The 27,891-nt window shown below is 52.7% G+C and overlaps 1 protein-coding gene across 5 annotated transcripts in view; it reads right to left on the bottom strand.

The window, feature by feature from the left end:
* Positions 1–1,419: 1,419 nt before the first annotated feature.
* Positions 1,420–27,891, bottom strand: part of HTT (huntingtin) — a 154,341-nt gene continuing 127,869 nt past the window's right edge. For 4 of the 5 annotated variants that reach the window (XM_045528219.1, XM_045528220.1, XM_045528221.1 and 1 more), the window contains 16 exons: positions 26,398–26,585; positions 24,337–24,463; positions 22,140–22,240; positions 21,062–21,216; positions 20,527–20,666; positions 18,923–19,005; positions 16,440–16,570; positions 16,176–16,305; positions 14,696–14,851; positions 11,303–11,493; positions 9,446–9,560; positions 9,088–9,301; positions 8,591–8,696; positions 6,726–6,888; positions 6,400–6,560; positions 4,658–5,516 (listed from right to left, as the gene is read on the bottom strand). In XM_045528219.1, coding sequence (XP_045384175.1) covers positions 5,303–5,516; positions 6,400–6,560; positions 6,726–6,888; positions 8,591–8,696; positions 9,088–9,301; positions 9,446–9,560; positions 11,303–11,493; positions 14,696–14,851; positions 16,176–16,305; positions 16,440–16,570; positions 18,923–19,005; positions 20,527–20,666; positions 21,062–21,216; positions 22,140–22,240; positions 24,337–24,463; positions 26,398–26,585 — 2,375 coding nt within the window. In that variant the 3' untranslated portion in view covers positions 4,658–5,302. Of the gene's footprint in view, positions 2,377–4,657; positions 5,517–6,399; positions 6,561–6,725; positions 6,889–8,590; positions 8,697–9,087; positions 9,302–9,445; positions 9,561–11,302; positions 11,494–14,695; positions 14,852–16,175; positions 16,306–16,439; positions 16,571–18,922; positions 19,006–20,526; positions 20,667–21,061; positions 21,217–22,139; positions 22,241–24,336; positions 24,464–26,397; positions 26,586–27,891 lie in introns of those variants that run through there. The other variant, XR_006729418.1, reaches the window with a different exon arrangement.

The raw sequence follows: 27,891 nt of genomic DNA, 5'->3' as shown, positions 1-27,891 counted from the left end.
ACACACTACACTTGGGAAACTACTGCAAAATCCTTTTTGGAACAAAGCTGGTTACAGCTAAAAACAAACACCACTGAAGGCAGAGAACAAGGCCCCAGTGAGGGCAGGGGAGAGCACACAGCCTGGGGCGTCCGAGCTGCCCCACTGCTCCCTGGGCAGGGGCACAGGGCATGCTCTGTGCTGAGGGGGCACGGTCGGGTGGGCCCTTGCCCTCTGCTGACAGCAGGTCTGCCATGGTGCTGGAGGGGGACTGCGGGGATGTGCCACAGACAAGCCACTCACGAGGAGGGGCTGCTTTTTCCACTGGATCTGGGCCCTTTTTCTTTCTGGAAATAGCCATGCCAGGTGTGCCACAGGTCTGGCTGTCCACACCTACCCAGGAGGAAAGGGGGGGTTCCATTTCCCTGAAGTGACCAGAACTTAGGTGGCTTTGAAGGGTGAGGCCATCAGGGGGCCCAGGAGTTGAGTCACCAAAGAGGAGACAGATTCAGCGGCAGTCACGTGCCATCAAACACTTACGGCAACTGAGGGGACAATCACACCCGGCTGGGCCCGTCCATCAGGTCCCCCCAGCCAAGCATTCACTATCCTTGTCCAGAGAAAGGGGACCCCATGCCTTAGGTGAGCCAGTGGCACAAGCTGCCACTGAGTCCCAGAAGGCCCTAAGCACAGTTGTGCTGCCTCGCCCATCTCTCCTGGCACCAGAGCCTGCTCCGCTGAGGGGTGGGAGGATGACTCCTGCCAATTAGCTGGAAGCAGATGGGACCCCAGCAAACATTTACTCAATACTCTGCACCAGAGAAATGCGGTCTGTGGTTTTGTTTCTGCAGGTTGGTGGGTAAAATATCTGCATCCCAAGATTACTACAACCACCAAGGCTCCCCAGGAGAGGCACAGCCAGAGCTTAGAAAGTGCTCCCATTGAGCTGAGCAGACTTCCTGGAGGAGGTGGCATTTCAGACGGGAAGAACTTACAAGCCAACATGGATGGAGCCAGGCTCTGCAGACACAGAGGCCCAGGCCAGAGCAGAGGAGGGAAACATCTGCTGCCTCAGGGGCAGTGGGCTACAGCTGGGCCAGGAGTGCAGAGTGCCAACGGCCAAGGACGCGGAAGGGGTTGGCGGGGCCATGAAGGGACTCAAAAGCCAGCTCATGCCCCATGTGGGAACACAGCTCTAGTCCCTGTGCTGGCCTTACCACCGCTCCTGCCCTAAGCCAAACGTGGAAGCATTTGTAAGGGGTCAAATCCTGAGGCTTCCGTGTAATCAGTACAGGTCGCTGGACCACGAAAGCTTTGGCAGCCACACCTGCAGGGCAGGAAGACCACGGTTTGTGTGTGGTTTGTGTTGCCCATGCGGGAAGCACTCTCCTCAAACAGGTCTAGGTTCTCAATAAGCAAAGCAAGCCTTGTACAGCAGCAATTCATGGTTTAATTTTTTCCTTTAATTTGTATGTACAATGTTTGCAGCAGATAAAAAAAATTTTAAATATACATCTCGTGTCAGTCCTTCCCTTTCCTGCCGGAAGCACGTGGTCAGGTCTGGGCAGGGCTCCGGGCTTGCCCATCACAGCCCCACTAGCTCCCGGCCACTCTGCCTGCAGCACGAAGCAGGAGACCCGGCAGGAGGCCCCACTAGGGTCAGAGCCAGCCACCGTGGACAGGTCCATGCTGGCTCGATCCTCCGAGGCCGGTGGTCACCACCTGTGTGCAGCAGGAGCCTTTGCTCCCAGAAACAAGTGAAGAGAGGGGTTTCCTTCAACGGCATTAGCACGCGACAGGCAAGCAGGGAAAGAGTGGCCCCTGCACCTTCCTGGTGGCCTTCAGCTGTCACATGGCTCTCTGGGCAGATCTCTCATCCCAGTGGTACCAGGCCCAGTAGGGGAGCGGCCCCTTCTCGCCCCAGCCATCCCGAGCTCCACTGAGCCCTGGCAGCTGTCGAGGTCTTCTGTTTCCCCGTTCACACACGCTGCCCCACCGGAGAACAACTCCAAGTCCAGCCCGGCCAGCAGCTGCGGTCCTGGCACCCATCGCAGAGGGAGGGAGGGAGGGAGGGACAAAGCCCGAGTGAGGATGTTCGCTAGGGAGGGTGCTCACAGGTGGCACAAGACTAACTCCACTCCCCCAACACACAGTACCAAGCTCACTCCAGCCCTCGAAATGGTTATTGCTGTGTTCAGGATCTGTGCCCCCGAGCTGGACAGCAGGGCTCGTCCCTGCTCCATCAGGAGGAGCTGCTCACTCCGAGGCTCTGAGATAACCCCGGCAATGGAGGTGCTGAGGGGTGTCCTTTAGGGTACAGAGCCTTGTCTGACGCTACGTTCTGGGTGTCTGCAAGGTGTTTCAGCTTCACACTTTCCTCCTGAAAGAGCACACGTGCTGGCAAAAATGAGAGAGAACAGCATAAAGGGCACTTGGCAGCTGGAAACGTCACCTACGTACACCCAGACGGGCCAGCAGGGGAAGGGAGGCACGCGGCTTAAATGCATTGCCGAACAATTCTACCCTGGTTTCATCAAAATCTTTCCTGATGTTCCCACCAGGAAAACAAAAACAATGCCCTACCTCCCCCTGCAAAAATCTTGACAACCAAATTAATGACATTTTCAATAAAACGTGTATTGATAATGTGATTGGTACTTGCCATAGGCTTTTTGGAACTTGACCAAGTCTTAGTCCCTTCTGCAGGGAGGTGATAAGGTGGACTACTTCTCCAGCGGGATTTCAATGAGCAGTGAAGGGCCCGACTTTCAGCGAGTCCCATTTAGATGTGAGTCACACAGCGACTTCACGTGGCAGGTCTGAGAAAAGTCAACCTCCAGGAAAACTGACATGGGCCTTCATGGCGGCCTTGCATATTTGTCTTGAGATGTGTGTATGTGTGTAAATGTAAAAGTACAGATATGTATATATGCACATGCATGTATACTCATGCATGAGTCAAGTTATTTTACTTAGAAATGCATATTCATCTCTGGAACACACAAGCAGGTCTTTGGGCTGGTACCGACTGCCAGAGCAGGGCTCCAAGCCCCTTGCTGAGGACTGTTTTAGATCACATTGTAAACAAGAGGCCAATTAAACTCTATGTTGAGGCCAGCAATATGAATTCTAAGGGGAATGGCTCCAAACTTTACATTCACAGTGTTACTTCTCACAAATGTAAACATCTAAACAGGAACAACATCGGCCAGTGATACTTGTGTCTCAGAGCTGCTGCGATAGCCTGGGTGGGGCAGCAACAAGGTCTGAGAACTTTCCCACCATTCAAAACATTCAAGCAGGCTTTCTATGGGAACAGCCAGGATGAGAAACGGGAGCCCCAGACTAGTGCGGGAGAATGGTAACTTTCTTCTTATTACAATTCGGTAGCTTCCCTTAAGGTCCTCCCCCAAAACTGGATCCATTTCTACCATCCGTGCCGCCCCCGACACTAGGACGAACCCGTGCTGGCTTGGAGGGGCCTCTGCTGGAAGCCGGCAGGAGAGCCGCACACAGGCCTGGTGGAGGTTTCTCTGAGGAGGGGCTCCCACGGGCTCCCCTGCATGCATGGCAGCAGACCACCCTGCATCCCAGCTGCCTTCCAACTGCTGTAGCAGGAGAGGGACAGATGGAAGCCAAGGGGTCTCAAGGCAGCAGCTACACAGACTTTGGAAAACAGCTCCAAAATTATCTCCACTTACCACGTTAAATACCCAAACATCAACATCCATGACTGAACCGACCCGTACCATGTCACCAACCCAGCTGGGGCTGCCTCCAGGGGCTGAGGAAGCAGAGCCCCCACCCGTCTCACAGCCAATGGCAGGCGCAACTTCCCAGTCCAGCTCCTACGTCAAGGGCAATGCTGCCGTCCGGGACTCGCTTCCATTTTGGTGACTCGACTACTTTGGGCCTGGAAACAGCTCTGATGGGGCCATGGTGCTGACCCGGGGCCGTGAGCTAAGCAGCCCCTCTCCCCTCCCAGTCCACACTCCATTCTGCCCTCGGATTGAGCCCCACCCCTGGGGCTCCAGTGGGCACAGATCTATACTCTCCTGACTAAAAGTGTGAGCTGAAAAAGGGCAGCGGCTGCTGTGCTCTGTCACTAACAGCTGCCAAGACACCAAGCTTTGCTCTCGACTAAAAGGGGCTTGGACAAAATGCAGGTCAGCCACCCTCGGGGCTGCCAGAGCCAGGCACACATCCATGGGGTGGCAGATCCCAAACAGGCTAGCCAGCACTGGGGGCAGACCCCAGCCCAGGGCCAGCATCTCCAGACACAACAGAGGCTGCTCATAGTCATGTGACAGGAAAGCCACCATCCCTCACTTCGCTGGTGGGTGGAGAACGTGGACAGTCTGTGCCTGAGGAGAGTACTGTGGGAGCCATCCCCCTACACACTAGGCGGTGGAGGGTGCTCCTTAATCCTCACAGGGGACCCTAGGGAGGACTCCTGCCATGGACACCCGAACACTAACACCTCTCTACATTCCAGCTACATGTGAACGCACACGAAGGGGACACGTGCTGCAGAAACACCAGCGGGTGCTCAGGAGGGCTGTGTGAGTGGCTGCAGGGGAGGGAGTCGTGGCCAGAGGGGCCCTGTCCACTGCCACAGATGCTGTTGCATGCAGCACAGGCCTTGTAATTTACATACTTTACACGGGCATAGAAAGAGTTACATTAAAATTATTATCTTTACTGATATAATTAAATTTTAAATCCTGAGAAGAAAACAGAGAAAGGGAGAATGGCGCTGGGTGTGTGGCGCTCCCAGCCACTGGCCCAGCATGCACTGCAGCTTCTGTGCATCCAGACGCTAGGTGTGGCACACACACCCTGCTGGGGACACGCAGGGCAGTGCTCCCAAAGCCTGGTGGGGACACACAGAGCAGTGCTCCCAAAGCCTGCTGGCAGAACCTTCCGCCTGCGGGACAGCAGAGCGGCTGTCCTGTAGGAGGACTGTAGTCCCAGATGCAAGGGCAGCTGCAACCTGGCGCCAACCAAAAGGTGAGTGTTAGGAGAAAGGCCTGCTCCACCGGCATCCCTACCAGCTGCAGCCTGAGGGCCAGCAACACAGCTGCTCCTGTGCTCCGGGAGGCCCTGGGCTCAACCCCCCCAGACCACAGCCATTCCCTGCCCAGCCACCTCACTGCGAAGAGCACTTCTGCCACGTGGCAAAGACACGCACACTGCCTGGCCACCCATGGCGTGAGTGGAAGCCTGTGGTGACTGAGCCGGCCGGTGGAGGCAGGCGCTTGGCACAGGCTCCCAGAGGCTTCGGCACCAGTCGCCACTGCGTCACAGCCTCTCCAGAACGGGCTCAGCAGGTGGCGACCTTGTGGACATTTCGCAAACAAGTCAGCAGCCGGTGGTATGGGCTTCCTGGAGCTGCGACCACCTCAAACACAGACTGGAAGGCCCTGCGGTCGAGCTCCTCTTCTATCTGGTGTCTGTAAAAGTCTGTGGCCACCAGGCAGAAAAGGTTCACGTCCACCTGCTCCAGCTTGCCCATCCTGCTGACGACATGTGGGAGGCTGGCGGGGAGTTAAGGGAGAAGCGGCAAGTAAGGGGAAAACTGCCTCCCTGTCCTGGCTGGGGAGACCCCCTCCCAGCACAGCCAAGAGTGGGCCCAGGAAGGCTTGAGAGCCACCAGAGCATGAGGGCGGCCTGACGGCTCCAGCAGCTTTCTTGCAGCCTTGCCCACTGGACGCCTGCGGGACGCAGGGCAGGGCAGAGGTGGGCCAGGCAGCGCTGACTGGGGAGGTGGGGCGCTTGCTTGGCAGCACTTACCTGGCCTGGCTCCCACGCGGCGCTGGCCGCTGCTCACGCTAGCCCCCGCAAGCCTGCTCCGGCAGAGAGGGCAGAGCCACAGCCCTGCCCGCCCAGACCCTGCCAGGCAGGCTGGGCGAGGCTGTGCTGTCAGCACCAAGACAACTGTGCTGCTCGGAGGCTCTTGTGGTCTGTCCTGGAAGAAGGCTGCTAAAGGGGAACTCCTGGCAGCTAGCATTTTGGGGGTGGGAACTGGATCTTTACTTAAGCCTTTTCCCCAGAGTGATGGCGGCACAATGACAAAAGCTAATGAGAAGCAGCACGAGCGCAGGAGTGGGCTGGATGCCTGCAGAGACCATGCTCTCCCGCGCTGCCCCGCCCTCCAACACTCCTGCCACACACCAGCCCCCCAGGTCAGCAGATGGCTGGACATTCCGTTTTCTGTGTCCCTGCCAACGTTTTACTCCCTTGGGGCAGAGGTCCATGTCATCTTGATATCTGTGTTTTTTTTGTTGTTTTTTTTTTTTTTCCACAAAGGTCAGGTTTCAAAAACCTTAACACAAAACACAAACCTACATATTGACCACAGAATGTGCAAGGACTGGCGGTAAGGGGGCCTGGCCAGCACCAGGGACTTAGGGAGGATACATTGCCGCGACCCAGGGGCTGGTGGAAGCGCTGACGAAGAAGCAGGAGAGACTCCACGTGGCCATGGCGACTGGGGTCCTCTGCGTGAAGTTGGAGAGGGAGAGCATGACCCAGTCACGTACCATGGATGACTGCCCGGTGCTGTGCAGGGTCTGAAACACCTGAGAAGGAGCAAGCACCCCAGGTCAGGGGCCGGAGGGAGGTGGGGCAGGGGCACAGGGCCGCTGCTGCTTCACCAGGGAGGCACAGGGCCCCCCTGGGAACACTGGGGCCGATTCCCCTGTGGACTTCCCTCTCCGCCCCACCCCACATGCAGACACCCTCACCTTGTACACCACGGTGGCCATGAACTGTGGGTAAGGCTGCTGGTTGGACAGAAACTCTCCAATGACTTTGTTCATGACATCCTGGGGTGGGAAGAAGTCGTCTAGAAACTGAGGCAGGATCCTGGCCACCACTCTGGCTTCACAGGGAAACCCTTTCCTGATCCTAGGAGGCAGGAACACAGGTAGAGCTTCAGCCTGGCTCCCCATGGCTCCCCACCCTGCCCCAGGGGGGTGGAACCAGGGCTGAAGGTACCCTTGACCTTTAGAGACTGTCTAAGTGGGGGTAACTAGAGTACGAATTTCAAGAGTAAAAAGGCAAACCCGCAGCTCCCCCTTTGTCCACCTCACTGGTGACTGGCTGTTCGGCACAGGCCCGGGGCTCCTATGCCATGTGGCCCCGACAATCCAAAGAAGGTTTGAAAACCACGTAAAGGAATAAGCAGAAATGGTTTGGGTTGGGGACATTTGAAGAGACTTTTAAAAGTCACAACAACAACCAAAAAAACTGTCCTCATTAAGTTTTTGTTTTTTCCATATCAAAATGTTCCACAAACTTTTCACCATAACCTGTTCTAACACCTTGCAGCCCTCTGGTCAACCAGTATGTTTTCTTCTTATCAAACCTGGCCCTCATCTGTGCCTTCACTGATTCTTCTCCCAACAGACCCTAACACATGTCCCTTCAGCAGTATCCTTTCTGATGCTAAAAGACAGCTGTCCTGCTACTACCTTGCTGGCGCACGCGTGACAGCCATGTATAACGAGAGGCACCGGTGGGGACCCAGAAACCGCACTGGCTTCCTGGCAGGTGTGCCTGGCTCCACCCACCTACAGGTGCTCGCTTTGGTGGGCGTGGCTGCTGCTCTGGAAGACACCCTTCAACTGCGCTCACTGGAGTGGTTACTTTCTGGGCACCAGACCGCAAGCCCAGAAAGGCAGGGACTTGGGTGTGGCGCCTCCGTGTGCCCCACCACCCAAGTGCCCGGCAGCAGTGGTGCTCAATGACTATGTGTAAACAGAAGAATGACACAGAGGCTCATTTTAAAATTCCCATGGAAAGAAACCAGCGCAGGCTCAGCTGTTCAGAAGAGCTCATCTGGCCAAAGAGTGACACAGGCAAAGTCTCTCAGTGGCTCTTGGGAAAAGCCAAATGGCTTCCTACTGGCCAGCCTGACTGGAGATCACAGGTAGAGTGGTGTCACAAGGCCACAGACCGTCATGTCACTTGACCTGAGAGGGGCTGAGAGCTAAACGTGGGGCCCTGTCATTGAGAAAAAGCCCAACAAAGTCCCTAACCCATTTTCCAGAACAGGCAAGCAAAGTCAATTCTGAACAGAAATGCACGCAAGGTGGGGCAGCTGGGAGGCCAAGGCGCCAATGAAGTGGGCTCTCAAAGATGTGTCTGTGTGTTTTAACATTTACTCTTCCTGACGCTGCTCCCAACACTGTTCATGGGTACCGTGTGCTCCCTCCCACGGCCCCTGAAGGACAGAGCAGGCCTCTGCTTGGACTGTGGGTGCCTCTCTTGCAAAAGGCCCTTCGCCTGGCCCTCCTAGAGCTGAATCATGCCAGCACCCATGCCACACTGCCCAGGTGCCAGGCACTGTCCCCACAGCCTTCAGGAGAGACGGGCAAGCACTGGACAACCTTGGAGTTGTCAATATCACCTGAGTGCTGGGGTCCAAGGACCGTCTGTTCGTTGGTTGAGCACTGAGCTGAGTCAGCCCACAACCAGGGTGTGGATGGGAAACACTGGGAGGACCACAGCAATGATCGAGAGGACAAGCAAAGACACATGGAGGCAACTGCTTCTGGCCAAAGTCCCAGGGCAGTTCATGAGAAAGGGGGTGGGCTTCATTGCTTACCTATCAAAAAGAACAGACACTCGCTCCATAGCAACAATCACTGACTCGCTGTCTGGGGCTGCAGGGTTAGGGTCTGAGGTTCTACCTGGACTGATTTTCTCCTTTCCTGAAACAGAAGTGTTCAGTGTGAAGGTTGTACAATCTGTAGGACCCAACAGGCTCTACAGACAGTGCTATGCATACAGATGTTTAACAAGTCCCTGGAGACAGTCTGAAAGCAGGTGACATGGGCCCCTCGCTAGCCCAGGACCCAGCCCAGCTCCCCACTGCTCAGCCACAGGGGGCAACTGGCCACCTGACACCTGTGCACAATGACATGATCCTGGGTGCGTACCTCTGCCCTAGGCTCTTGCGGCTCTCTCATGAGGTGATGGGGCTGGCTTAGGACAACACCACAGGGCTGAATCAGAGGGGACCTGGCTCTATGTTCCTCAAGCAAGCACGTTCCGTCTCCCCTGAGCGGGAGTTGGGCACCACAGACCATGATATCTGCTCACCTGTGTACATGCAGGTGAGCATCAGGCCCAGGGCTGCCATGGCCCGGTGTGGGCTGTGCACGTTCACTCTGTCCACACTCAGCTTGGCCAGGGACTCCGCATCCAGCCGCGAGAGCTGCTCGGAGAGCAGGAGGCGCTCCAGGCCCCTGAGGGCGCAGTGGTAGATGACAGAGGGGGTGCACTCCTCACTTCCAGACAGCATTGCCCCACACATCTGGACAAGAGGAAAGGCCTCCAAGTCTCCGGTCGCTCATGCCCCCTCCCCAAATCAAAACTGACCCACTGGTACAATCCCACAGGGAAAAGGACATAAGCCTGCTCCCTGTGTCCAGAGGAAGACCAGCCAGGGCCCACTCACCTGTATTATTGATGCTGAGAATTCTGGCCCCACGTCCAGAGGGTAGTTCTCAACCAGGTAGAATGCGGTGGCACACATCACCAGCACGTGCTGCTGGCTGTGAGTGTTCACGCAGCTGGAAACAGGACACGATAGCCAAGCTTAGCCATGCGTGGCAGCCACTTCCATCCACGGTAAAGACTGGGCAGCAGTGCACCTGGGCCCCACCGGAGTGCAGAGCTTCAGGCCAGCCTCGGGGACCAGTCCAACCTAAATGGCTCCTCCAGGCCTCTGCAAACTGGCCTGAAATTTCAGTCTCCACTGGACACTGCCCCGGCTCCAGACTGGCCACTGTGTCCTCTCTCTCTGCCCTTTGGAGAGACCTGTGCAGTCCCTCGTGTGTTTTTGTCACCTTGTGAACCCGTCAGACCCTGCCTTCCCCACAGCAGCCACAGAGACCTGGGACCTGGCTGACCTGACGGGACAAATGGCCACCGTGGATAAAGGAGCCACACAACACCCCTTCACCCACGTGACAATCACATGGGCCGCCACATGGTCCCACCTCCACTGCTGAGGTGCGGGCAACAGCGCCTCTGCCCTAGGTCTGGGGCCAGCTCCGGTCGCCCTCTCCACCTGGACAGTGCAAGTTCCCTGTAGCCCCAGTGCGACTCCTGCCCTAGCCCCACAGTCCCCTGCACCCACAGCATGTCAGCATGGCCAGGCCTTGCCTCGGTCTGGTGTCCGCTCTAGGGCTGCCCCCAAGATCCTATTGCTGCATCCACATACGTGCCCCTCAATTGGCAGGCCTGTGTCCCCTGTGTGACTTGGGTCCATGCCAGGCTCCAGGCTGTCTGCCATCCTGCTCACATGGCACCTGACACGCAGTGAGGACAACAGACAAGAAGGGCCCCCCTATAGGCCCACGCCAGCTCCAGCCTAGACGAGGGCAACAGCCTCTGGTGAGCCACCTTCCCTGCTCCAGCCCATGCCAACCTCTGCCCGCGCCTCCCTGCTACCTGAGCCCCACCCTCCACTGCACCCGTGTCTGCCTGGGCTCCCTGTCTCACTCCAAACCTTCCACTTAACCTTACCCACTCCCAGGTCAGCCGCCTGCTTGTCAAAGGGGACAACTGGCTGTTCCTGCCCGCCCCCATCTTTGCTCCTAACACTTGTCCTCCACTCCCTGGCATCTGTGCCTGAGGAAATGCAACCCTCTCTGAGGGCGGGTTCTAAAGACAGCTCCTGCAGGGAGGAGCAATTAGAAAAACTGCCCACGGCTGCTTTGAGCCTCTGTGACCTCAGGAGAGTAGGGGTGGGACCAGTGTGTCACAGAGGCCCCCGTGCTTGCAAGACACAGTGCCGTGAGCCTGTCTTGCTTTCTAAGGAGTCCTGCCACCAGCTATGCTTTATCAGGGCCACATCTGTGCAGACTCACATGTACAGCTGCCTTTAGATAAGGTGAGGCTGGGGTCAGAGTAGAAACAACATGGATGTGCGGGGGGCGCCCACGATCAGGTGAGGGGAGCTGCAGGAGGAGGCAGAGCTGGGCAACTAGGACAGGTTCTGTGGGCAGAGAACGAGGGCCACTGGCCTGGCAAGGAGTTGGGAATGGGTGCACAGAGGAGCGTGCTAAGCACACGGGAGAGGAGTACAGAGGCAAGAGCTCCTGTCTCGTGGCGGGGTACCCAAGACAGCCTGCGGAATGCCTCTGCGTCCCTGTACCTCACTGACCTCACCCACGGTCCTGTGAGAAGGGTGCCTGTCTGGGTTCCCGCCAATACCTGCCGGCCATCTGGCCTGGCGTGCACTTTGAGAGGTGTGACGTCGCTCTCTTCCCCACCCCACTGCCAGACCCTTGGCTGGGCCCCCACTCACTGAGCTATTCCTTTGAGGTTGGAGAGGAGATAGTCACTGATGACCGGGATGAGTTGCTTTGCAGTGTCGTCCAGCAGGTCGCACTCCAGCACGTAGAGGATGCCATGCAGGGCTCCGATCTTGCTGGGCAGGTGACTGCTCCTGAGTGTGCTCTCCAGCAGGCGGCTGACCGGCTCTGCCACAGCCTTGTCCTGGGCACACGCACACAGAAAAAGGCCTCCCTGACTAATGACAGCAAGTCCCAAAGGCCCACCTCCCCAGCAGCAGAGAGAGGGCTGCCCTCACGCTAAGGTGGAAGGCCGGTGTGCAGAAGAGAGTCAGACAGCAGGCCCGACACTGTCTGAGAGAGGGTGCGTGCCAGGCTGGCCTGTGCTGTCGTCTGGGAACTTGACGAGAGGCTCCCTGTGCCTCAGCTGTGCGCAGTAGGGTTATGCTGAACCCCTGCCACTTCCTGGGGGTCTGGAGTTTCAGCATGTGCCAGGCAGAGGGTGTCCCTGTGACCAACCCCCAATAAAAACCCTGGTGCTGAGTCTCTAACTGGCTTCCCTGGTGACAGCACTTCACACACGCCTACTGCTGGGGGATGAAATGCATCCTGTGTGTCTCCCCTGGGAGAGGATTCTGGAAGATCGAGCCTGGTTTCCCCCAGACTTTGTCCCAGGTGCCTTTTCCCTTTGTGTACTTTCATTATAATCAATCCTAGCCTCTGAGTCCTTTTAGCAAAAACCTAGGGGTAGTCTTGGGGACCTCCAACACCAGTCTGTGCTATCTTGGACCACAATGGCATAAATTTCACTTAGTATTCTAAACACAACAGAATTAAGTACAGACCTAAACACCTAATGCCATGCTCTTTACTTAAGTTCACTCCTTAACAGTGAAGAGAAGACCTTCAGAGAAAATAGCCCTCGGCAAAGAATGTCATCCTCTTTCAGCCCAAGACCACGGGATGTGGAATTCCCATGGAGGACTGCATGTCAAGGTGGCCTCTTGTTTTTGTGAAACGAGGCTCTCAGCCTGTGGTAGTGGCCTTTCCACAGGGAAATGACCCTGAAGCTGCTGCCACCCACAGGAGGACTGAAGGGGGAGGGGTCCCCACCCACAGCCACAAGCTTTGTGGCCTGTTCCTAAAGATGGCTCCCAGGTCTCACTTTTGAAAGCTCACCACCAGGACGTGCTGTCAAAGGGGTGCAGATTTCATGACCATGGGCACATCTCTCCAAAGAAACTCACATGTTTTAGAATGACAGTGTCTGCACCAACGCACAGTATACTGAAAACCTTCACAGACAATGATCATCTTCAAGGAAAAACATTCATGTGCACAGAACTGGGAATCAGTGTCCATACACCATCCTGCCTTGGGATCTGTTCTTAAAAATTATCATTACTCGGCTGGGCGCGGTGGCTCACGCCTGTAATCCTAGCTCTCTGGGAGGCCGAGGCGGGTGGATCGCTCAAGGTCAGGAGTTCGAGACCAGCCTGAGTGAGACCTTGTCTCTACTTAAAATAGAAATAAAAATTATCTGGACAACTAAAAATATATATAGAAAAAATTAGCCAGGCATGGTGGCGCATGCCTGTAGTCCCAGCTACTCGGGAGGCTGAGGCAGTAGGATTGCTTGAGCCCAGGAGTTTGAGGTTGCTGTGAGCTAAGCTGACGCAACGGCACTCACTCTAGCCCGGGCAACAAAGTGAGACTCTGTCTCAAAAAAAAAAAAAAAAAAAAAAATTATCATTACTCATTTGATTTACTGGCAGCACAACATGTGCCTGGGGGGATCCGGGCCTGAGCATAAAAACACAATTACTCCCCACAGAGAAAAAAGTACCCCTTTCGAGTGAGCTGCTTTGACATCGGCCTCAGCAACACCCAGAGGGTGTCCCAGAGCCGTGTGGAAGAGGAAAACCAAGGCACTCATTGTTTCTACTCCCTGGATGGCTCCTAAGTCACCAGCACGGCACCAGGCTGAAGGCCACCCACGAGGGGAGACACCTACTCTGGCTTGGGGCACAGACCCTACGGGGAGCAGTCAGGAAGAGGAGAGTCAGGCCCCAGTCACAAGCGCGGGCTCACCCCACCTCTGCCATATCTTTGTGACCTGGACAGCCAGCTGCCCCTGTCAGTCTGTGGATAGAGGCGATGCGGGTATGGGAGGGTGCTTAGCAAACGGTGCTGCAGCAGCGCTGGTGCACATCGTCACTGTCACAACAGCACGGCTGCTCCTGGCAACAGTACTGTGCATGGAACATGTGGCAGGCACGCTGGGCACTACCACGCCAACCTCACCAAGTGGCCCCAAATGCCTGGCATAGGGCAGCCTGGCACATGTTTGTGGAAGAAATGAGTTTCTATTGCTATCATAAACATGAATTCAGGGGACATCTGAGTAAGAAACATCACAATTACTGGATAATGCTACATGACAAGGAACAATCAATAACAGTTCTAATATCCTGTCAGGGCCCACAGGGAATTACTTTCACATATTTATCTGTTGTACGTTTAGCAAATACTATGTGGTGATGTGCACACAGAATACGGGTGGCACCATCATTGGCTGAATCCTGATAAACCAGAAGCAGAATAAGGAGGTGCTCGTAAGACCTTTGTGATGGTCTGAATGTGTGTCCCCAAATTCATATGCTGACACTTAATCCCCAATGAGATGGTATTAAGAGGAGGGGCCTTTGGGAGGCGATCAGGTCGTGAGAGTGGAGCCCTCAAAATGGGATTAGAGCCCCTGTAAAAAGGCCCAAGGGAGCTTGTACAGCCCTTCCACCATGTGAGGCCACGGCAGGAAGGTGCCATCTCTGAGGCAGCGAGCAGCCCTCACCACGCACAGACTGCTGGGCACGGATCCTGGACTTCTAGCCTCCGAGAATAAATTTCTTCTGTTTATCAATTACCCAGTCTAAGGTGCCCAAACAGACTAAGACAGCCCTCATGCTAAGAACAGACTGCAGTATCCAGACTCTGGGAGCAGAAACGCAGGGCCACCATGACAAAATGGTCCCCAGGAGGCTATGTAGCTGAGAAGCACAGGGGATCTGCAGGGCAGAAGGTGGAGAACCAGCCACATCTGGCCACCTATGCTACCCCAGCGCCATCACACACCCGTGGTCCTGCGGGGACAGGCTACTGTCACGATGTAGCAAACCAAGGGAGACAACACACGTCACGGTGGCCTGTGGAATGGCACTGACAGTAACTGAATCCTCTCCAGCTGACAATGCTGCGGCTCACATGTGCTGTGGGAGTTTAGTTCAGGATGGGCCTTCGAAGGACATCGCTGGGCCCAGCACGTCTGGCCAACACCAGGTTCCAAGGCACAGTGGGCCCGGGCAGCATCAGCACAGGCAGCCTCCGCCTCCACACCAGCTCTCGCTTACCATGCCGAGGACGGCAGCCGCCTTACAGATGGCCGGCACCAAATACTGAACGAGAATCTCGTCTTCCGAAGGGTGCACCCTCCGCAGTTCTGTCAGCGTCGAATACATCATCTCAAACTGATTGCGTTCAGTGAACAAGTCTGAGACCACTAGAAGCTAGAGACACGAAACATTAGGATAGGAAAGGGGAGAACTGTGCTATTAGAATGTAAGTAACGCATCAAAAATGTTGCTCTAATATCCAAGACAGAAGAGAATTCGGGAATTCATGGGAGCCCTGACTGGGAAAAGAAACCAATAAGAACCTGGAAACCTAAAATACAGGGTAAACACAAAACACGGAAAAAAAAACAGTCATTGAACGTAGGGTTTAAAATGTCATTCCACGCACACCACAGATGGGGGCAGCAAGCTGGGGTCTCAGCTCCACCTGCATGGTGTCACTTACCCATAGCAGTCACCACGGAAAAGAGCTACCTTTATTATTTTTGAAAATACCAAGCCCTTCCTACAGTGTATGGGGACAGGCCCTCAAAACTTCTGGGAAGACAGAAATGGTCAGTTGTCTGTGTCAGAAATAAATGCTTTGCCAACTACTCTCTTCATCTCCCCAGCACTCCCTTCTCTGACGTTCAGTTCTCCACGTTCCAACTAACAGCGGATCTCAACCAGGCCCAAGCGCCCATGCTGGGGCGTGTGCTCGCAGGTAGCGCTGCCCTTCCCCAGAGGCCGCAGCTGCCTTCTAATACACCAGATATCAAAAAGATTTACAAAAATGTAAAATAAAGCTACTCTCACTAGTCTTAAAAAATTATCATTATTTTCAAATGGATTAGTAAGCAACTATTCTTAAAACTTCTCCATTTTTATTTCCAATCCTATAGATCCTAATAGACATAACCCACAGAAACAGATGCCTCTGGGGTCCTCACTAACCGAAGAGTAGTAGGACCCTGGAGCAACAGTCTGGAACGGCTGCTTCTCAGAAGTGGGGCCTGCTCAGCCAGGCTTGACGGTGCCTGGATCCCAGCTACTCGGGAGGCTGAGGCAGGAGGGTCGCTTGAGCCCAGGAGTTTGGGGTTGCAGTGAGTTATGATGACCCCACTGCACTCTACCCAGGGCAACAGAGTGAGATCCTGTCTCAAAAAAAAAAAAAAAAAAAACAAAAACAAAGAAGTGGGGCCCGAGCCTCACGACCGTGTGTGCCACAGGCCCTAGAGGAGAGGAACAGAAGCGGACAGGAGCCGTCAGGACTCGGGCCACAACATGGCACGCCCACGATGCCTTCGCTGTATTTAAGAGTACCAACCTGCCCTGGATCGGAAATGGAAAAAACCATTCCTTCGCCAATTTGCGAAATACTAATCTGTCAACCTGTAAGAGCTGCTTTCTAAATTCCAAGAGATTATAATCTGTATGTGGGTGTGGGGGGATGCAGGGGCACGGGCACGTGTGAGGGAGGACAGGAAGGCAAACTTACGGATCGAACCACTTCACTGATCAGGATGACTGGGGTCCTTCTGGCTGAACTCGATGGCAGGATCCAGCGACTGTACAGTTCGAGCAAAAACTGGGAACAGGAGTGGATGTCAACTCCAGCCCGGTGCTTCCTGCAAAATGTGCGAGATGGGTTTTTTCCCCGTACATGAGATGAGAGGTTCATTTCAGGAAGCACCCCAAACAAATCGAATCACTAATAAGAAATTTCAAATTTCTATAAAAAAGAAAAATGCTAATGGGAAACCTGGAGTTGACTGGAGACGTGGGTGGTGATGAAGGTGCAGGGATGTCTGCCTCCTCTTCCTCTTCCTCATCCCACTCCTCTTCCCTCAGGGGTGTGATGTTGTTCCCCAGCCACACAGAATGTATGGACACCTGCCACAGGAATAGGACACTCGAGTCAATGCTTGGGGTGAAGGCATCGGGTCCTCATGGGCAGGTGCAGCCTGGGCCCCCTGGACTGAGCACACCCCTCTGCCATTTGAATGGCCTGTCCCTTAGCAGGGGCCATTCAGGCCCAGCAGGTTATGGGCAGAAGAGCCAACAGAACAGGTGGGGCGGGGGCTGCACTGCTGCCAGAACACTCCAACCTCAGGGTAAAGATCTAGAAGAAGGCAGTCGACCTACAGTAGCAGCTGAAGAGAGTGAAGGAAAGAGCTCTACAAAGGGATGCTTTAGCTCCTAAGTGACATCTGCATGAAGTCCTGGGAAACATGGAACCAGCACGGGGCCTTCTTCTCAACTCTGGTCCTCCCTGGCTGGCATCGTGGTGATAAACCCCATTTGTCTAAATTACTTGCTTTAAAAAGACCCCTAGAGCCAGGTGCGGTGGCTCATGCCTGTAATCTCACACTCTGGGAGGCCGAGTCAGGAGGATGCCTTGAGCTCAGGAGTTCGAGACCAGCCTGAGCAAAAGCAAGACCTCATCTCTACCAAGAATAGAAAAAATTAGCCAGGTGTGGTGGCACAGCTGTAGTCCCAGCTACTTGGGAAGCCGAGGCAGGAGGATTGCTTGAGCCCAGGAGTTCAAGGTTGCAGTGAGCTGTGATGACAACACTGCACTTTACTTGGCATGACAGAGCGAGACTCCATCTCAAAAAAAAAAAAACAAAAACAAACCCCCCCAAAAAACAACAAAAAAATCTCCCGAGAATGCAAACGGTAATGTGTCTTTTCTGGAGATGGTGGGCTGGGAAGGGAGGAGGAACCCAGCAGGAGGGTGACATGGTGGCTGGCAGAGGCAGTTACCCCATCCCTATAGAGGGGCCCGGCTGAACAGGGGCTAGACCTCCATGCTCCAGATCAAAAGCCACCATGCAGTCAGCATAGTGTGTGCGGCCTCCCTTCTGCCTGGTCCTCTAGAAAACTGTCCTCCATAATTGGTGACCCCAGCCCCAACTCCTGCTCTCGGCACACACAGCCATTTCTCCCACTGACCCAGCAGCCTGTGGTAAGCGAGTGGGCAGGCAGGCTGTGAGTCTGCAGAAGCCACTCTCAGGCTGAGAAGAGCAGACCCTGTGCTCCCCGCCAACCAACCCTCTGCCCCCTCTGGCCTCAAAGCCAGCAGTGGCTCAGTCCAGTGGCATTGGGGGGCTGAACATCCCAGAGAGGGCAGGGGCGGAATTGTATTTTAGCCACTATGTTGAACCGGCAGAGGGCTGGCTGTGGACGAAAACACTGAAGGAAGTAGACGGACTTAGGGAAACAGCTTGAGCACAGACCCAGCGTCAGGGGGCCCAGCACGTGGCCGTAGGCACCCAATGAGCCATAGGCCTCATGTACAACCTGCCCTAAGAAACACACCTCCCTCCATAAATCTACATCACCTTCCAATGACCACTTTCACTTACTTGGGGGAGAAACTTCTCTAATAAAAGGTGAAAGAACGGAAGAGCTTGTGGCCTCTTTTCCAACTAAGTCTAGAAAAACATAAGCTGGTGCAGCTCCCTGCTTCCTGCTCACTGAAGTCAGCAGGCAGCAAACTGGAAAAGAGGAATGCCCTGCAGACAGGGGACAGGGACAGGCACACGGGACACCCTGGGGGCACTGCTGACAAGGCTGCCCGCTGGGAGCTCAGAATAGGAAACCCTCAGAACTAACTTTCCAAACACTCCTAACCCACTATCTTCTGAAACAAAACTAATTGTCCTGCACAATTGGTTTCTAAATAAACCAGCAACACAGTGAGAGGAAGACAGCAGTGAGCAGAGAGAGAGAGGCGTGGGTCAGTCAGTGCAGCCTGGCCCTTCTGTGAGCGCTCGCGCACACACCCCCTGCCCTGTGGCACGTGCCACCATGTGCCGGGATGCCTGAAGTGCAGACCAATGGAAGCTGCCCAGGAAGCGGCTGAGCATCCGTCTGCACACTGCGAGCCATGGCATGGCGCTCCCCTCGGAGCCAGCAGAGTCCTGGCTAGATCTGTGGTCCATCAGAGTAGGGGCCCACGTGGTGTCCACTTTCACCTGAGCCCTTCAGTCAACTCCACTCTACGTCCTCACCCTCGTCTCTCCTGGTTCTTCCTAAAGGCTAACTCACACCATCTCACTGTCTAAATTTCAGACACATCTCTATCAGTACATATGAAATATCTTAAAACCTTTTTGAAATAAAGAATATAAATAAAAACAAAAGTACAACTTCCTCTGCATTTAACTCTTCTCCCAGATATGTTAAGTGGCCACTTGACAACCAGGGCCAAGGCTGGGATGCAGGGGCTCTGAGACTGACCTGGCCAAGCTTGTAGCTCATGTTCCCCAGCTCTCGCTCGGGGTTGATCTGCAGCAGCAGCTTGTCGTGGCTGATGAGGGCACCTGCGAAAAACAGCACCATGAGCACCACCCTGCACACGCCCACAAGCAGGCAGGCCCATCCAGCGCCAGCACTGAGCTGCAGGCCCTCGCCACTGGCCAGATGACCCAGGCTGTGCAGAGCCCCAGGGGCCTAGGGGTTCCCCTTGTCACTGTATAATCCGTCAAGCTGGCAAGGCCAGTAGGCAAACTGGACTGTCACTTGCTCTCTGTAACAAGTAAGACTGCAGTGTTCATCACTCATTCCACAGTTCCCCACCCCTCTGTCCTATCCCTGGGCCCTGATGAAAGGTTCTCTCTGGGAACTGGCTGTGGGCTGAGTGGCAAAAGCTTAACAGAGTCAGCACGGCAGGCAAGGCGACAATCTCAGCAGGCAAGTGCTCTGTGGGGCCCAGATGACCATTTTGCTAGACAGGACCTTCTGGAACCCTGCCTGGGTGCCCAGGCTGTCCAGGCGCACCCAGCAGGATCAAGGTGTAGGATGATACCCCCCAGGTCCCTCTCATACCCTCTGTGCCCCAGGCCAAACGACCTCTTCATTTTCCTCTGCTGGCGCCCCCCAAACCTGGACACCAGCCCCAGCTGAATGTTCTGAGCTAACCCTCTCCCCCAAGGGGCCTCCCCATCGCCCCTTCCCTAGAAGCACCTGCTGCCCTGGAGCCCCAGGAGCTGTTCCACTGTGCCTCCCCAGAGTCCCCTCTTCTGCTTTCTATGATAGTTAGGCCATTTTTCATCAGCCCTTTTGGCCCCTAAGCTCTTCGAGGGCTGGGTCCGTGGCCATCCAAGTTCACAGTGCTTGGTTTAATTCAATGTTTGGCGGCACATAATACACCACACTTCAATACAGAACCTTTTGCAAGTAAAGCCTTTGAGGTGCTTAAATTCCTAATAAACTAGGGACTCACAAAACTACACTCAAATACTGTTTATTCAACAAAAAATGTACATTGGAAAAAAAAAAAAACCAAACCCAGAAGATTCCCTTCTTTTAACCCAGAGTGACAAACTCCAGTGCCTGTCACAGGCAGGCACACAGCTGGGACAACTGTGTGGAGTCCTGGCACCTGACCAGCATGGCACACAGGGCCCAGGGAGATGACAAAGGTGTGGGGCATGAGGAGCTCAGACCCAGGCATGCCCCAGACCCATGGGGCTGTCACAGAACACAGGCTTGCTCCTGCCACACAGGATTTCTCAGGAGAATCAGAGATTCAGACTGTTTAGATGAACTCTGTTGATTTTTTAATGTGAGTGACTAATTTGGCTTTTACATCTCGTGCAAGCTACCAATGTCAGCCTCTGGGAACTCTTTTGCTTCTTCCCACAACTTTACTGGCAAGAGGCCATGCTTCTAGATCATTGTAGATTTTATTAATATTTCCTCAAGACTGTGAGATTTTCCCAGGCTTGAATGAGACCCCTGCTTATGAACAGGGCATCATACTTAGCACCACAGCGTCTGATGTGAGCCACACTCGTGCTCCTGACGTGCTCCTGCCACGCCCACAGCCCCTCCCCAGGTACCTGTAGTAGCCGGAGACAGAGAAGGCACAGGATCCCACGCCTGGTACAAGTGATGGGTGGCAATGTTCTCTCTCTTCGAAACCATTGCTTGAATCTCCTGCTCGACAATACCACGGATAATGCTCAGCTTCCTCCCAAACCTAACATCCAGAACAAGGGTGAAGAATATCTTACTTCCCTCAAAATCGTACAAGTGAAAAACACTGAACTTGCCCTCTGCTTGGCCAAAAGGAACCTGGTACAATACCAGATAAAACTCACTTTCTAAGTGAGTCCATGAATCCTGTGTGGGTGTTCTATCAGGGTCTGCCCCTGAATACTAACCCCTACGCAAGCCTACACCGCATTTTCAACTGGACTGGCCATGAAATCACTTGTGGATCTGTACCTCTTGCAGCAATGCCACGTGCACAGTGCTTTTGTTAATTCTGGCAATGAAGCAGAGGCCTGGGTGGAGCTCTGGTCACCTGAGAGGGGAACCTCACTGTCCCGGGCACCAGCTATACCATGGAGACACAGGGGAACTCAGGCAAACCTGGTATCAAGAGCTTTCAGGGGCTTGTTCCGGGGCTGCTGCTCCAAGCAGCTCACAGCCGGGTTGCCAGCCACGGGCACGGTCATCGCACTAAGCACCAGCGAGGTGATGGCCTGGACGGCCAGGACATGGATCTGGGTCCTTTCCGTGTCTTCCTGGAAGCACAGCCCACACACGAACAGCATGAGCAGCAAGGCTCCAACCACCAGCTCTGCTGCTACTTGCACACAGAACCCTCAGGCCACACAGACTCACGGGGACGAAGAGAAGCCCTAAGTGCTACGAGGGGACTCTTGTCAGCCTATGTTCACCAGGCACAGGGAAGCGCCTCCACACATCTGTGCCTTGAAATAAATTTGATGAGCAAATGCCCACTTTTCAAAGCATGGACTCCTATGGGCACAAAACTCCAAATGTAAATTACTTTTAAGAAATTATCTTTAAGTTTCCTCATTAATTTTATAGGCATTGCATATGACAACCTGTTAGTTTCTATACATAAATTTAAAGACAATCTTGATGATATAGCTACACTGTGAACTGTCATTTCTGCAAGTTCATACGACACCTGCTATCAGAAACAAGGACTCACGTCCCATGACTTTCAATACCTTGGGCTTTGCTTCACCAGAGCGTGGTTGTTATTAACATCATATTAGCATAATGTACATTAACACTTCAAGAGGCCTAATAAAATCTCTGAAAACCAATTTAAAAAAATAACCAGGTACTACACATGGCCTTTATAAAATGCCTTACCATTTTACTTCAACCCATACTTCTCTGAGTATTGATAAAAAAAGAGAACTCAAGAAAGGGCATAATCTTCCTGAACGTAACATGGAATGTACCATAATAAAATGCACTCCAGCCACTGGCAATCTCAGATCCAAAGCCCAGGGAGAATTGTCCCTGCTCTGGAACATCAGTCAAGACATGATCTGGCTACTCTCTTAAAAGTCAGGCCAGACAGAAAAGCATTAGCTTGCTGCCTTCCTTTTGCCCACCAGCAAAGGTTTAGGAGCTGCCATTGCTGCCTGTTTGCCAGTTGGCGAAGGCAGGGTCACGTGCGGCTTACTTCTGGTGGGCTCTCTTCCTGCTCCATCACGAGGGGCTGGGTAACCAGGACACCAAGGAGGGTGGCCCATGTCTCTTCAAACTGGGTACGACTGGTCCACCCTAGAAATGCAAATGTGACATCAGACAGAGTTTCACCCCTTCTCCAACCTGCCAACGAGTACTGATAGCTATGCAGACATAGCACTACCTCTGGAACTGGCACTGCGCCAAGGGCACCACATACAGCGACCACTTTAATCCTCACAACAACAGTTCTTGGATGTAGAGAATAATATTCTCTCCATTTTATTACTGAGGAAACCGAAGCATACTGAAGTCAGCTTTGCTGTTGAAGCCACGTGACAAGGGGATGGTGAGGGTGGAGTCAGGCCTAGGCAGCTGGGTCGACCCCAGCTGTGCAGACACAGGGACAGTGCAGGGACCGCCACGCAGGCTACACTTAAGCAGGGCTGAAGCCACTTCCACCCCACTCCCCAGAGAGGATAAAAGTCCTTCCTAGAATCCAGCCTGAGACTGTGCCGCTGGCCATACAACTCTGTGAATAACACTGAAGACCATCAAAATGTCCACTCTGAGTGGCTGAATTGTGTGGTATGTGAATTCTATCTCAGTAAAGCTGTTAAAAATTAAAAAGTCAAAGCAATGGTTTCTCTGACCCTATCTAGAAGAACAGATCAAAAAAGAATGTATCTAGATAGGAACAAGTATTCAGTGGGAGCATGTCTGACAGACCCTTCTCAAGGGTTATTACCAGTGAGCTACATTCAAAGTGGCATCTGATACACGCTGTTTCTGAGGGCTGTGCTTAAGGTCCCCACCATGGACTGTGGGGTGGTGGCCGCATCACTCATGGCAAGCCCAGAGTGACAGGATGTGGTGCTGAGGACGGAGAATTAGAGCACTGAACGTCAGGGTCTTCTTGGTAAACCAGACGCAGAAGGGTGGCAGGAGACAGATTTAGATATAGACAGACACACATTGACAAATAGGTATGATAATTTACATAAGGCAATATGAAAAATGGACAAAGAAAAAATGGGCAAGAGCAAAGGTAAATATCAGGAAAAGACTGTAGACTTGCCTTGGGTTATTCATGTCTAATTGGCAATTCAAGAATGAGGATGCCTAAGTAAGAAAGGGAGCTTGTGTCATGTAAGAGGGAGAGACCAGGAGGCTACCTGATAACAACCTTTAAGGAGAGAAGGAAGAAAAGTTCCTTGAGGTATCTGGCTTTAGAGTCCTGCTCAGATTTCATTTTGGACAGGGTGATGAACTGTCTAGTTGACTGAAGGGGAAAGAGGAGGGCAATAAGGTGTGTGCTGCTAGAACCTTCCAGAATCAAAATAAACACAAAATCTGCAGAAGCCTGAGGGAAGGGGGTGGATCCAGCAGTGGAGCTGGTGCCCTGCTGGACTTACAGCAGGACACAGCCACTGAGAACGTACTGATTACAATCCCACCACAAAAGCATACCTCTAGTCATAAAATGGGGACAAAAAGGGACAACTTACACTGTTTTTCAGAAAGCAGAGAAGAATCCTGATAGGAAAACTACTATTTACTGAGATACTATGTGCTAGGTGCATCTCTTTTTAATTTCTATATCTGCAACAATTCTATGAGATAGGCATGGTTCCCATTTTACAGACAACAAAACTGAGGGTCCTAGAGGTTAAATGACCTCTAACAGGGTTCATAGCAGAGCCAGGACTGTCTGCGTCCCTGGCTGACTCTCTGTGCTCTACCATCCCAGTTTCAGACAAAGGTGGGTGCAGAGAGACCTGAACTAACATCTGCCCCCATCTGCTCATTCCACATTTGAGAAGATGACCAGACTAGGAACACAAGGAAATGTTCCAAGACAGTCACTGCCACTGTCTAGCTTTAAGTGCATAACATGAAGATACAATTTGGCTTCATGTTATCAATCACATGTATACCTCTCCTGACTTCAAAGAAGCCTGGTAGAAAAAAAACCCTGGGATTAAACTCTCTCTCACACACACACAGGAACGTGAAGCTAATTTCTCACTGTAGTAAGGAGTTTTGTATACTCTGCAAAATGTATTCATGTAGGTTTTGATCATTCTCATGCCCTAAATCGTTTTTGGAATCAAATGAGACAAGCCCAATCCTGGAGCTTTGGGTTTTCTCACGGTAGGTATGTGACCCTGAAGGAGAGATCACAAGAGTACCTAGTGTGTTGATGCGGTAGATGAACTCCTTAAATACTTCCTTTTCCTGGAGAAACTCCACAGGGATCTCAGGGTATGCTGTGCCAAAATCCCCTCCTGGTTTGGGTGACCACCCAAGTTTCCACACCTGAGCAGATAAAAAAAGAAATAACATTACATAAACCGAGTCAGGACAGCCACATGGTGAGGAAACTAAGAAATGCCACTGCTCCCGGCCGGGCCTCCCTCCTGAGCCAGCTGCCTCCATGTGCCCCTAGACTTTCCAAGAGCCAGTGCACTACCTTCCCCAGAACACAGCTCCGACTCCTTGGCCTAAGACCCTCCTTCCGCATCAAGCATGCCCCGAGTCTGCCTTCCCTGCCCTTATGTTGCTCCCTGAGCCACCTTCTCCAGATGCTGCCGCACACCCCACGCAGGCTGGTTGCCTCCTGGGAGGTGCCGGAGAGGTTGTAGGCAGGAGTTATGGACACACCCTGTGCCCAATTAAAGGCAAGCATTAAGTAAAGTTCAGCCTCATATATAAACATTTACTGACAAGCAGGCACAAAAAAGATCCACGCTGTCCATTTCTGCAAACTCCATGAAGTGCAGCCCATGTCCACAAGATGCTCAGATAAGCACCCTGCACAGAGGCAGACTCAATGCTGCTCAGCAGCAGGCTCAGCTGACATCCCTTCCACGAGGTGACAGAGGACCCAAATGAACCCAGGCTGGAAGCCCCACCCCAGATTCACAGTCTGTCTGTGGGCCAAAGGGCTCTGTGATAATGGTCTGCTCACCTCTCACTTCACCACAGCAAAGCCTCTGTATCTGTTACGTCCCCCGCAAACACACTGGAGCACGTCCAGAGGGAGGCTTTATGGTGCTTGTCACAGCTGCCTTCCAGACCAGGGCACTCCCCTGCTATGGCTGCAGAGCTTGCTGGAGGAATTTTATCATAGCATGCAGCCTGTGCTACTGTGTCCTCAAGGGCATTCCAGACAGTGTGACCTCTAGGCTGTGCCTTCCTGCGTGGTCTCCCTGAGCCCCTCCAAAGGAGCAGTTATTGTCTCAGAACCAGATGCCACTGAACCTGCATGATTCCTGGTACACAGAGAAGAGAACTGAGAGCACACTGCACAGCAATGCCAGTCTGCTTCTCCAGCAAGTCCTCCTGCTCTCCTCCCAGAAAGCCTGCGACTCCCTGCTCAGCAACTGTCTAGCATGGCCAGGACACTGGGCTTTTCCTTGGAATGAGCCTGCCATCTGGAATACCTTTATCCCCCAGGGCAAAACGTTCCTCATCCCTCCAAGTCGAGCAAGTACTACTTTCTCGGTACAAGCTCCCCAGAGTCTCACACGCATGAACACATACATGCACACAGAGAAATAAGCACCTTCCCTGGGGACTTGGCTTTGTGTTCTGGCCAACTGTTCCTACTGATTCAAACCTTGCCACAGGTCAGCCTTTTGGTCTGTCGGAGGAGGACTCTTGCCAGTAAGGAATACATCCCTCACCTTATTAACATATGTGCAGCCTGGGAGGCTGATGTGATTTCACTGGGGAAAGTGCAGTCCACCCCTCATCAACCTGCACCTTCCTCAAGTTAAGCTCTTTATGTTACTTGAAACAAGAATCCTGATCAAGACTGCCTATTTTTAACTGATTATGAAGACAATTTCAAAAAAGAAATTATAAAAGTAGTTGTGCCAAAATGCATGAATAATCTCCAAAGGTGACCACTTTCAGAGGAAAATACTTACTTGAGGGGGTATAATTGCTGGTCTGCCATAACACAAATTGGTATAATTACTTAAGAATCTCATCCAACACTAATCTATCAGTGGTAGATAAAATCTCATTTAGTGATACAATACCCAGTATTTCTATGATCTACCACTATATGTCATGCCTGAGGAAACCAGATAGGTGTCAAAACCACAGGCAAGGAGACATGTGGCCACAGAAAGGCAGCGTCTGAGCAAAGGAGATTCCTTCTCACTTCTGGAGCATGCCCAACCTGGGGCTGCCTGTGCCCTTCACTCTAGTCTTGTCTTCTGCAAGGGAATGGCCAGACTCACCAGGGGTGGCACACGTGTGTAGCTGTTGACAAGGGGCAAGCGGGCCAGGCTGATGACGATGTTCTTGAGCACCGGCGTGAGAAACGCTGGCATGCTGCTATTCCTTTTGTGACCCAAGGCCAACACTGACTGCAGAGACTCCACCATTTCTGCCACCATCTCACAGGCTGAGGTGATATACTGAGGATCTGAACAAGCAACCGGAATTAAGAAAGGACTTTCTGTCCAAACATACCCCAAATCTGCCACCCCTCCTCTGTGTGCCCAGTGCAGAAGGCATGACCTCTACAGAGTGCACAAACCAGTATGTGGAGTCCACCTGGACTTGAGCTGGTCCCTGAAGGCCTGCACATTTTACCTCCTGCATTATCTACCTAAACCATGTGATTCTCTCCATTTCTGCCGGAATTGCTGCAATGGTTTTGAACTTGAACTCCTGCCTCAGTCCCCAGCCCTCTTGTCCACTGTCCATGATGCAGCCAGCAGTAGCTTGCTAACACCTGAATGCAATCCTGTGGCCCTCAGTTCGAAAGTTCCTTCAGGATGCCTCTCCTGCTCTTTGGCTTCCTTGGGGGTCTCCCAGGACTCTGTGCTTGTCCCTAAGCTAGTATGCAAAGAACCATGTTGTAACCCCTGGTTCACTGTCTCCCCTGGATAGGGGTCCTTAATGGGCTGGGGGTGGGGTTCTGATAGAAATCCTGAGGCAGAATGTTGAGGAAAACTCCACATTCTTAGAAAGAACCACAGCACTGGCCTGTCAGTGTCTTGAAGGCAGGGACTATTCCTTGTTCACTTTGAGTCTGGCATATTGTATGCTCTAAAAAATTATTTGTTGAGTTGATAAATGTATTATTATCTATAGATGGACAGTATCCATAGTCCATGAGATTCAACAGTTTAGACAACTTCCTAATATAAAGAATTCTTACTGGATTTAAGGAATCATGCCCGAGCTAAGAGAAATGAGGTTGGCTTTAATAATAGGTTGGCTTTAATAATATTTATTGGCCAGCCTTAAAAAAAATATCCTATCAAGGTGATTAAAAAAACAAAAAATCAAACTTCTTCCTCAGGCCAGGACTGAATTAAGTAGCCTAAAGACAACCATGAGGAACAATCACATGAACCTGAACTGGAAACACTCTAGCCAGTGGGCCTGCCATTCTGACCCAAACCCTTGAAATGTCTCTATATTTTAGATCACAAGAAATTCAAACTATAACTAAAATCATGGTAACATCTGTTGAGCACTTACAACAGGATTGACATTTGTTCCAGGTGTTTTACATGGATTAATTTAGTTAATCCTTACACCCTGTAAGGTTAGTACTGTTCTTATTCTCACTGCAGGACAAACTCCCTGAGCTGCCACTTAGCTAGAAAATGCCAAGCAGGGAAGTGGATGCTTTCATATTCCTCAGGTGGCAACAAGAAATCATGAGCTCACAATCTAAAGACTGAAGGACCTTCAGAGGTTCCATATAAAAACTGGCT

This window comes from Lemur catta, chromosome 17, assembly GCF_020740605.2.
Source record: "Lemur catta isolate mLemCat1 chromosome 17, mLemCat1.pri, whole genome shotgun sequence".
Taxonomy (NCBI): domain Eukaryota; kingdom Metazoa; phylum Chordata; class Mammalia; order Primates; family Lemuridae; genus Lemur; species Lemur catta.
Note: the sequence above shows the minus strand (reverse complement) of the source record. Positions and strands in the feature narration are given on the sequence as shown.